The following is a 10862-nucleotide window of genomic DNA, read 5'->3' on the forward strand; positions in this document are numbered from 1 at the left end:
TTCATGGAACATGTCAATCTCTCATTTTCTTCTGTCTGAACTCCATCAGGTAAGAGGCATGCTCCTCCCTCCTGTTATAGAGTCAGAGATTTACAGCATGGAGAGACCCTTCAGTCCAACCTGTCCACGCCAACCAGATATCCCAACCCAATCTAGTTCCACCTGCCAGCACCCGGCCCATTTCCCTTGAAACCCTTCCCATTCATATACCCATCCAAATGCCTTTTAAATGTTGCAATTGTACCAGCCTCCACCACTTCCTCTGGCAGCTCATTCCATACACACACCTCCCTCTGCGTAAAAAAGTTGTCTCTTAGGTCTCTGTTATATCTTTTCCCCCCTCACCCTAAACCTATGCCCTCTAGTTCTGGACTCCCCGACCCCAGGGAAAAGACTGTCTATTTATCCTATCCATGCCCCTCAATTTTGTAATAAATCACTTCCTCCGACACAGCAACTAACAACCCACTAGTGGGGATGGAATCTTACAGGAGATCCCTAGAATTTCCCCTTCCCAACCAATTCATTGCTGTTCCTATCAGGATAATGCAGTGTGTACCAACTTCGAAGTGAAAAGTTTCAATTCTTCCCATTGTCCACGTAATGGATTGGATTTAGGCTGACAACAAAGGAATGACTAATAACCTATAAAGCTTACCAGCTACGATCAGCTCATTGGAAGACACTCATATTTCACGTCCTCAACCATGTCATGTCTCAGTCAAGATCTGTTCAATTCCCTCCACTGAACTAAGAAGCATCAGGAAGGTGGGGTGGGAAGACACTTTGCAAACGAGAGGTCGTTTCTTATTCAAGAACTTTCCAGAAGAATAGTCAGACTTGAAGTTAACCCTTGGCAAAAAATTGCAACAACAAAAAATCTTATATTTCTTGTGCCCATTTTTTGAATAAAGATAGTTCTATGAAATTATATGCTAAAAGCAGTATAAAGTTGAGACTGGACATGATACCAAAAAAAGGTACTGTATTAAATTGAATTCAGTTGGACAAAGTTTACAGTTACAAAAACTAATATTTTATTATAGCAAATACATAAAAATATAGGACAACAACTACATCACTGTACACACAGGCAGCATTTACATTTCAGCATATACAAAGTTTTAGACATACCCCTTTTACTAGTGTTACCATTACATTGCACTTTTTCCCCCTTAATCTAAATTATGCTTCATAACTCAATCAGGTTAAACTGGGGACAATATGGAATTGTGCTGAAGTCCCAGAACATTACGGAAGCTATAGCATGCCTTTATAGACTATACTCTCAAAATAAAGTCCAATGTGCATAATACTAATATACAAGTTTGAAGGATTACACTATAACATATTACTAAATGTAAACCTGTTAACAAGGGCAAGAACTATGCTCAATAAAGCTTCCTAAAATTTTGTCCTTGAAGGAATTCAGGTTAAAAGGAACAAACTTTAGAATGTATTAATCAACACTAGTCAAATTTAATTAGCCAAATGTTTTAAGAAATTGAAGCAGATGAAGATATTTTAAGACCGAGCATGTATATACAGTTTAAAATCTGATGATCAAATCAACTAGCTGTTACTTTCGTTTGCTTTTTGTGTCTGTTGTCTGGAAAACACTAGAAGCTGACATGAGGTTTTCTATATATTGCCCAAGGACTTGATTTTCAGACTTTAGTTTAAGGTTCTCTTCTTTTACAGCATCTACACGTGCAGACAGCTCTGTGCAAACAGAAGAAAATATATTAAGCCTCTTACTTGATCATTAGAACATAAATACAAAAAGTTGCAGCATCACCATTCAAAATCATACCAAATAGCTTAACCTGGCACAGAAATAAACATGGCCAATTCTACCCAGCTAGATTTTTGTTAAGAAGGAAAAGAAAGGTAAAAAGGTTTTTTTCGAAAGAGACAAACTTGACATTTATTTCAGAGAGGGCAGAATTAAGTGGTGATAACGTTTGAAGTAAACAGACATCTTACACTAAAAGCCAAAACCTATTCAAGTCTATCTTAATAGAAATTTTCATAGCAAATTAGCCTACCTTCTAAAGTGTGCTGAAGTTCCAACACTTGGTTAATCAGTCGTGTCTTCTCTTCTAATTCTACTTCATTCTCAGGGTTAATCACTGGAAATGATAAAATGGTTACACACATTCATAGATCAAAATCATGATTAAAAACATGAAGCAGATCCACAAAAAAAAGTCTGAAATTAAAAATATTTTCCTCTCCCTTTGAGTTGCTTTCTTTATAGCCTTCAGTTACAATAACTCAAAATTCCTGGTGGGGGTGGGAAGCAGATTAACCAACCCTCAAAATGCCCAGTGGTGATCAGATAAATCACTAGCATAAATGGAACAGAGAGAACTGGAGAAGCGCTCCTCCAGTCAGTGTTGGTCGTCTCTCGTATTTGCTGATTTGGTTCACTATTGACCCATCAACAAATTCGGAAGAAATATACCCAGTGACTGGAGTTAGGGTAAGAAGCAGAGTGCCAGCAGCCTGCAAGTGTACTAGGCCAGAGGGGAGACAGCGCAGCAGGGACAGAGGTTAGTAAGGTCAAGGCCTGGGTAGCAAGGCTGCAAAGTGAGGAACAGGGTCCTCAAAACAAAAACTGCAGCAAAGCAACAGCTGATACTTGTAATGGACACTGTCAAGTGGATAATAAAGTAGATTAATTTCATAAAGCCTTGCATTTAAAAGGTTATCTCAAAGCATCTCTCATGCTGTGAATTATTGGAGGCGAAGTGACTGTTCCAGCCAAACTTAACCATGCAGACCTCACCAATCAGCACAAAGTGCATTGATGGCGATGGCCTTGTGTATATTGGTTACTTTTGGAAAAAAAAGTTTTTGCCTAAGAACCTAATAGTTTCCTCGTGTTTTGGCTTAAGTTTAATAGAATGGTGACGGACGTTGTGGCTCTGTTCGCCGAGCTGGGAATTTGTGTTGCAAACGTTTTGTCCCCTGTCTAGGTGACATCCTCAGTGCTTGGGAGCCTCCTGTGAAGCGCTTCTGTGATCTTTCCTCCGGCATTCGTAGTGGTTTGAATCTGCCGCTTCCAGTTGTCAGTTCCAGCTGTCCACTGCAGTGGTCAGTATATTGGGTCCAGGTCGATGTGCTTATTGACTGAATCTGTGGAGGAGTGCCATTACTCTAGGAATTCCCTGGCTGTTCTGTTTGGCTTGTCCTATAATAATGGTGTTGTCCCAGTCAAACTCATGTTGCTTGTCATAGTTGAATTAGACTGGGACAACACCACTATTATAGGACAAGCCAAACAGAGAACAGCCAGGGAATTCCTAGAGGCATGACACTCATCCACAGATTCAGTCAATAAGCACACTGACCTGGACCCAATATACCGACCACTGCAATGGACAGCTGGAACTGACGACCAGAAGCGGCAGATTCAAACCACTATAAATGCCAGAAGAAAGATCACAGAAGCGCTTCACAGGAGGCTCCCAAGCACTGAGGATGTCACCTAGACAGGGGACGAAACATCTGCAACACAAATTCCCAGCTTGGCGAACAGAACCACAACAACGAGCACCCGAGCTGCAAATTTTCTCACAAAGTTTGAATGGTGATGGATCATATTGTTGAGTTCTTCTAATTCTGCTACAGACACAGAATATCCAAATACCCCATTCGTCAATACAAGTACAGCAGTATTGTTATTGATACATGGTTAAGTTATTTAATAATGAAGAGAACGAAAAGGGAGCCCTTTATATAATCAAGAAGAAATCTCAAAAGCAGAAAATATTTTGACTCTGCTTAGATGGTTTTCAAAGTTTCCTCATGATTGAAAGACCCACAATTCTCAGAATTGCTCCTTACATATTTACCCGTGCGCACCTACATTTCCAAATTCATGGAGAAAAAGAAACTGTTATTCATTTGCCTCATTAATAGGAGGGCCAAAGGGTGACCTTCACAAAACTGCAACTTATACAAGTCAAAACACTTCTTCACTGTGGCATTTTCACTTTAACTAGAATATTGGAGTACTGTAAAAATCAATTAACCCCATTAAAAAGATCATAATACAACCATGGCATCTACATACTATGTCACACAAGGTGTGGTCAAGTCATAACTTATTAAAAAAGACTTACACAGAAAAGTCTGTAAGCATGTTGTTGAGTGCAACAATCAAAACATAAATGATTCCTCAAGCTGCTTAGATAATCTTTCAATCCCTACATGTTATAATCTCCAATCACAATCTCTGACCTTCTTTATATCATACTTGGGCTCAGTGCCTATCGCACATCCAAGACTTTGTCATATAAAGAAATTTAATTTTCTGATGAAGGAGTCTATAAAGCTGCAAGCAAAACAATTTAAATTAGGATTCAGCATGGACATTCATGGTGACCACATTCATTCTCAATAATTCCAGGTGAAGTGCAGCCTAAGTTATACCTTTTCCTATTGAGAAAGGTAGAGCAAATTACCATGGGCTGCTCCCACACACATCTCAACAATCAGCTCCAGAATTCACTAACTAGCTGCCAGTTCAGAGATCACACTCAATCTCTCCATTCTGCCAGTAACTCCAGAGTCCAACCAGACTCCGGTCAAAGACTCAAGGCAACAAGTAGTAAAGATTTCCTGAGTGAAATCACATAACATCAACTCCAGTATGAATTTCTAAGACCCCAACCATATTTCATTATGATGCTTTGGTGAACAGAGCAGTAGCAAATGTTTCATTTTGGAAAGAAGAATCCAGAATCGAGATGACTGAAACGCACTTAAAGCCACAGCAGTTAATTCCATTTTTATAAAATCATACCTTCCATATCTGCATTCATCACGAACGGGTCACTGTCGAGTTTTAAATCAGATATGGTAGATCCAGAATCCACTAAACAAAAAGCAAAGTTATTTTTAGATCCAGGAAAAAAAAAACGCACTAAAAAGATAATTTTACATCAGTTCATTTCTCAGTTGATATTTATCCATTATGTAGTCCATTCAAAAGGAAGAGAAATCCCAGGTTTTATCCCTTGTCTGTTAGACTAGCTGCCCTCAGCCTAAAGCAGTGAGGAGACTGCTGTCACCCAATAACACCACTCACTTGAATTCAAGGGATGTTCACAATGGGAAACTAACTAGTAGAGTGAAAGTACCATTGCAAAACTTGTGGATGCAAGAACAGTGGGTGGGAAGGCAGGAGTCAAGGGTTAAAACAATGAAGTCAACACAGGAATACAGACACTTTAAAATCAATGGGCAAATAAAACTAGGCAGATGGAACATAATATGGGAAAATGTGCAGGAAGAGGGGCTGAATATTAATTTAATGGAGAAAAATCGCAGAATGCTGCAGAGGAGATTTGGGATCCTCAAACATGAATCACAAAAATAAACTACCAAAGTTCAACAGGTAATGGATATGGCAAAATGGTATTTTAGCCTTTAATTCAAATGGAATGGGGTATAAAATGTTTATGCCTTGCTAAAGCTATACAAAGCATTAGTTAGACTGCACACCGAATCCTGTTTTTAGCCCCCTTACCTAAAGGAAAAATATACTGGCATTGGAGGCAATTCAGAAAAGGATTTTCTTATGAGGACAGGCAGCACAGTTTGGATTTAGAGTTTAATAATGAGGATACCTCACCGAGAAATACAAGTGATCCTCAGTGGGCTTGACAGGGTAGACACAAAGAAGCGGTTTCTCATTATGGGAATGTTTAGAACCAGACGGTTGCCCAGTTTGAAAAGAAAAGATGAACAGGGATTTCTCCTCAGACTCTGCAATTCTTTGCTGTTGAGGCTGGATCATTAGGCACATGCAAGGCTTAGACAGGCAATTTAAATCAGCCAGGCAATCAAGATTTATGGGGAAAGGCAGGGGAAAGAAAATGGAGCAGAAGATTATCAGATCAGACGTGATCGCAATGAGTCGACTCGACCATTCAAAAGGGTCATCTGCTCCTAGGTTCATGATTCAACTAACAACTTCTCCTTACTGATCACCGTCTAGCAGCTCCTGCCAGTAAGGGAGGGCTTCAAGGCATTAATTGACAACTGGATTATTCCACTATGATGCCCTCTCAACACTAAAGTGCATGTCAGCAGTGCCTGTGCTCTAACCATGAAGACCACAGGCTGGGAACGTAAATGCCCTGCCACCCTCTGGAGGGGCTCATACTGTAACACATCAACACCTCCCAAAACAAAGTCACCTTACTGTAAAAGTATAAAACACTGGATCTTGCTTTTACAAAAGAAAAAGCAGCACTTTTCAAAACCAAGTAGAAAGCTGAAATCATACAATTGTTAAATCAATATCAATTTTTCACTCCACAGGGCTGGACTTTACCAGAAATTGGCAGCCAGTTTTCTCTCCATGTGACCTAACAACTCACAATAGCCCCAAACTTACTTCATTAATTATGAACCATGCCCCACATTGTCTGATGCTGGCCTGATTTTGTCATAGGTCCTTGTGACCCCTCCGATATTTTGGGATCTCTGCTTTCAGTGCTACCTTTAAAAGGCTGTCAAATGCTGGCAGCCCAACATTACGCTGTACGGTTTTGGACATGTGCCCCAGAGTTGACAGATAAAGGAAAACTGGCACTCCACTTTGCAGGATAGGGACGTGAAGCTGCCGGTGGATGGAGTGGTTTGGAGGAAGAACTCTATTCCCCCAAGGCTGGCAAACACAAGCCACAGTGCTAGGTCTTGCCAGCCTGGACAGAGGCTGCCTTGAGTCCTATTACAATATTCAAGGAAGGAAGAATGAATGAGAGGCCTGTACACAAGCCAACATTGCATATGCAGCACAGTAGGCATTTATGAGAAGACATTAAAAAAAATTAGTGCAGTATTTTAACACAAACTCATCCTATTGGCCTACTTAAATGTTTTGTGGATAAGCCCCAGTTGATTTAATTGTTCAAATGTATAACAAGATGATTTTTAACTACAAACACTGAGGAAACATGAAAATATCTGATTTGCTGAGAAAATGCATAATTCCTTCACTTAATTTGAACATGAAAATGAAGTATATTGAATAAATCTTAAATGTATTTTTCCACAAAATCCAAAACTGGAGAATGTTCAGAAGGAAGCTGCATTGGCAACTTCAATAACTTTCATAAATGTACAGGCAGAATATCAGTAGTGGACAAATGATTTACTTGCCCTGTATAATTATAAACTGTTTGCCTGGGACACTGCATCATAGGAGACCACAGGGAGAATGAAAGAGTCAAACGATAAAGTTTTGAATTGGGCATTAAAAATTTCAGAGGACCTTCAGCAATTTTTTTGCTTGCCGTTTTAATCCGCCAATCCCTTAACAAATATAGCTACAGCATACATCACTGCAGAATATCCATAGTGCTTCGAAGAAAATGCATTTCTTTTACCTGCGATCCTCAACCAGCACACTAACCATTACCACTCAGAACAGTATCAACTCAAATACAGAAGCTGACGGAATAGGTAATTCAACGCAGTCTGCTCCACCATTTAACAGGATCCCGGTTGGTCATTAAGTTCAGTGGGGCAGCATGGCAGCTCAGTGGCTAGCATTGCTGCCTCACAGCGCCAGGGGCCCGGGTTCGATTCCCACGTTGGGTGATGTCTGTGTAGAGTTTGCACATTCTCCCCATGTCTGCATGGGTTTTGTCCAGGTGCTCTGGTTTCCTCTCAGTCCAAAGATGTGCAGGTCAGGTGAACTGGCCATGCTAAACTGCCCATAGTATTAGGTGCATTAGTCAGAGGTAAATATAGGGTAGGGGAATGGGTCTGGGTGGATTACTCTTCGGAGGGTCGGTGTGGACTTGTTGGGCCCCGAGGGCCTGTTTCCTTATTGTATGGAATCTAAACAATCAATACCCAAATCCCACCCTGCACCACATCATTTTAGCCACAAGCTATGTCTACCTCATTCTTGAGAGCACAATGTTTTCACCTCAACTACGATGTGGTAGAGAGTTCCACAGACTTACCGCTCCCTGGCTGAAGAAATTTTTCACTTCAGTCCTGAAAAAAGGTTTACCCCTTATTCTCCAAAATGTGAGCCCCAGGTCCTGCCCCACCCCATCATCAGGGACATCTTCCTGTATCTATCCTGTCCACTTTTGAGCAGCAGTTGAATTTTGCTACTCGCCCCAGGAAATGAGGGGGAAATCTGTCCAAACGCAGTCAGTACCCTGGGTGAGATCAGCGACTGTAGCTCCCTAGACAGGGTAAAGCCTGGGGCCTTAACTAGGAGTCGCTTTACGTTTCAGTTAATAAACTGACCAAGGACCCAATTTCCAGGTTTTAGTCAAAATAAAAGTCAACCTCACCATGTGCTGAAACTTAATGGCAATAAGAGCAATATTATTTGGGGGGAGGGAGGGGGAAGAAGGTATAATGCACAGGGCCAGGACTTAAACTAAAGAAGGTTTGTAAAAAGGCAGACACGGTTTTGTTACATTGAAACCAGACACAGACACTGGGATACAGTGAGAGCGCAGCTCTAGTTGAAGCTGGGTCGCAGGTTTTCCCCTAACCCACCGTGTGGAAGGGGCTTTATTCGGATGTTTCCTCCCTTTCGGCAGGGTAAGGCCTAAAGTATCACCAGCTACCAGCATTTCTTTTTAAAAAAAAGCCTTTCGTTGTATTTGCAAAATAAAAGCTACTCGCGAGACCAATGTTGCTGCTACCTCCGGGTCCGGCCAGGCACTCCCCGGGAGTACAACACTTACCTCGTCTACACCAGGTACTCGGGGCTGGAGGGGTTTATTTTAAGAAAGGCGTTGGCAATGACATAGGTTGAGAAAGCGAGAGGGTGTTTCAGACAGACACTGAACTGAGCAGGACGGCCACAAGAGGGAGAATTGAACAAACCCCTGGAAGCCAAAGAAAAAGCCAACACACTGATCAGAGGCAGAAGAAATAGGTTTCCTGTTCACCAACACACACACATACAACCTTCTAAAAAAATATACTGACCACCTCTATGGTTTCATTGGAGACAAGGCACTTTTCTAAACTGCTCATGAAAAATTAGAACACTTTTTACAAAAAGAAAAAAAGTTAAATCCAACATTGCCACATTTCACTTGTTTAATGATTAACTGGGTGACACGTCAAGGCGAGAAATTCAGTTAAGTTTCTAAACCGTCGACATTGACTTTTCTACGTTCAAACCGCACTCGCTTCCCCAGCTAGAAATCACGAGGATAGGCAAATACACCCGGCCAATGCTGTCTGCAACATCCACAAGTAACTTTTGTCAAACTAGACTTTTTCTTTTCCAGCTTGGCAATTAGCTGCTTGAGTATAATCAAGATGGGATTTAAAAAAAAGGTGAAATCGTTGATTCGAGTCAAAAAGAGCATTCTTGTGTAGCTTTAGAGCCGCAAATACCTCTGACATCAACTGTCTGATCAACATTGGCTGAACTCAACGTGATCCACTTGTCTGCACCAATAGTTAGTGAAACCGCTGAAGAGAATAATGGTACAGGGTGTTTTTAACTCCTTAACGCTCAAACAATATTTGTATATTGTTTTGCGCCTACATCAAAAGATGCATCAACCCTTAATCTAAAGCAACAGCACTGCTTTTTTTAAAAAAAGCAAAGTCAAACATTCAATCCCATCAGAAAGAAAGGTCTCTACTCTTCTCCATTCCCTGTGCACTCTGAGTTACCAGTTAATCATTAACTCGACTTTACCCGAATCATCAGTTAAAGAAATGGTGGTGAACACGCTATCGTCTTCAGGACTCGCAGTTTGATCCATGCCCAACAGCAAAACAAAGTCCCGGTCACGACAGCGGAGTCAAAAATGACTTATTCAAGACGTGCCGGTCTTATTTCAACGGCATGGTTGCCCGGACTGAATAACTGAAACCTGAGCGGCTACCTTTCCCCCGACACCTGATCTGGGCATGGGGTTAGCTCTTCCGGAAATTGTTCTGAACAGAGCATAAAATTTAATGACTTTGGAAAAGGCTTGACTAAACAAGACAGTGCTCTCGGTATCCTCCCTCTGTTTATTCTCCTATCTTTAATTGGATAATAAATTAGTAATGCTTATTGTCCGAAGGGCGTCTTTCCATGTTGTAAAAACTCTGACTCACTCCATGACATTAATTCTGATAGATGGGAGGGGAAAGCTGCAGTTGTTTTGGCCTATGTCAGGACCAACAATTTAGGTGGAAAGAGGGAATGTGAGCAGCTCGAGGTTAAATTAAAAAGCAGAACCAAAAAGGTAATGATCTTCACATTACTACCTGAGCCACTAGCTAATTAAACAGAGTCAACAAGATGAAAGAGATAAACACATGGCTCAAAGCTTGGGGGGGGGGGGGAAATGGGTTTGAATTCATGGGACATTGGCACCAGGATTGGGGAAAGAGGGAGAGGTTCCACCTGAATCAGGCTTGGACCAGATTCCTGCATCTGCAGTTCTTTGGCTTTTTGGCAGAGGTGAGTGTAGTGGCCATTACTAAGGATAAGGTGCTGGCGAAGCCGAAAGGCCTGTAAGTTGATAGATCACCTGGACAACACCTCAGAGTTCTGAAGGAGATAGCTGATGAGATTGTGGAGGCACTGGAGTCAGGGAGGGTCCCAAATGACTGGAAAATGGCTCATATAACACTTCTGTTTTTGAAGGAAGGGAGGCAGATGACATGAATTTATAGGCTGGTTAGTCTGACTTTGGCATTGGTAAGATTTTGGAGTCCATTATTAAGGAAGAGATTGCAGCGTACATGGAACAACATGGTAAACTAAGGGTGAGTCAGCATAGCTTTTCAAGGGGAGGTCATGTCTGAAAAATCTCTTAGAATTGTGTGAGAAGGTAATGGGCAAGTTTGACAGGAGT

At 41.3% G+C, this 10862-nt stretch overlaps 1 protein-coding gene across 3 annotated transcripts; it reads right to left on the minus strand.

Moving 5' to 3' along the window:
- Window positions 1–1013: 1013 nt before the first annotated feature.
- On the minus strand, window positions 1014–9892 carry LOC132833352 (short coiled-coil protein). Of its 3 annotated transcripts, none has more exons than XM_060851548.1 (4): window positions 9710–9892; window positions 4814–4885; window positions 2049–2132; window positions 1014–1722 (listed from the first exon to the last, which is right to left on the minus strand). In XM_060851548.1, the coding sequence occupies exons 1-4, from the start codon at window positions 9774–9776 to the stop codon at window positions 1580–1582; spliced, it is 366 nt and encodes a 121-aa protein (XP_060707531.1). In that variant the 5' UTR covers window positions 9777–9892; the 3' UTR covers window positions 1014–1579. The 3 variants fall into 3 exon arrangements, with proteins under 3 accessions (XP_060707531.1, XP_060707532.1, XP_060707533.1); XM_060851549.1 differs by lacking the exon at window positions 9710–9892 and adding an exon at window positions 8736–8841; XM_060851550.1 differs by lacking the exon at window positions 9710–9892 and adding an exon at window positions 8545–8631.
- Window positions 9893–10862: the final 970 nt, after the last annotated feature.

The sequence above is a fragment of the Hemiscyllium ocellatum genome, chromosome 36 (assembly GCF_020745735.1).
Source record: "Hemiscyllium ocellatum isolate sHemOce1 chromosome 36, sHemOce1.pat.X.cur, whole genome shotgun sequence".
Taxonomy (NCBI): domain Eukaryota; kingdom Metazoa; phylum Chordata; class Chondrichthyes; order Orectolobiformes; family Hemiscylliidae; genus Hemiscyllium; species Hemiscyllium ocellatum.

Excerpts from the sequence above, each read along its gene's own strand:
- LOC132833352 (XM_060851548.1), bottom strand. The coding sequence starts at position 9,776 with ATGGATCAAACTGCGAGTCCTGAAGACGATAGCGTGTTCACCACCATT. Across the intron at positions 4,886-9,709 it reads TTCTTTAACTGATGATTCGG|TGGATTCTGGATCTACCATA; the intron begins GTAAAGTCGAGT and ends CTTTTTGTTTAG. Across the intron at positions 2,133-4,813 it reads GATGAATGCAGATATGGAAG|TGATTAACCCTGAGAATGAA; the intron begins GTATGATTTTAT and ends TATCATTTCCAG.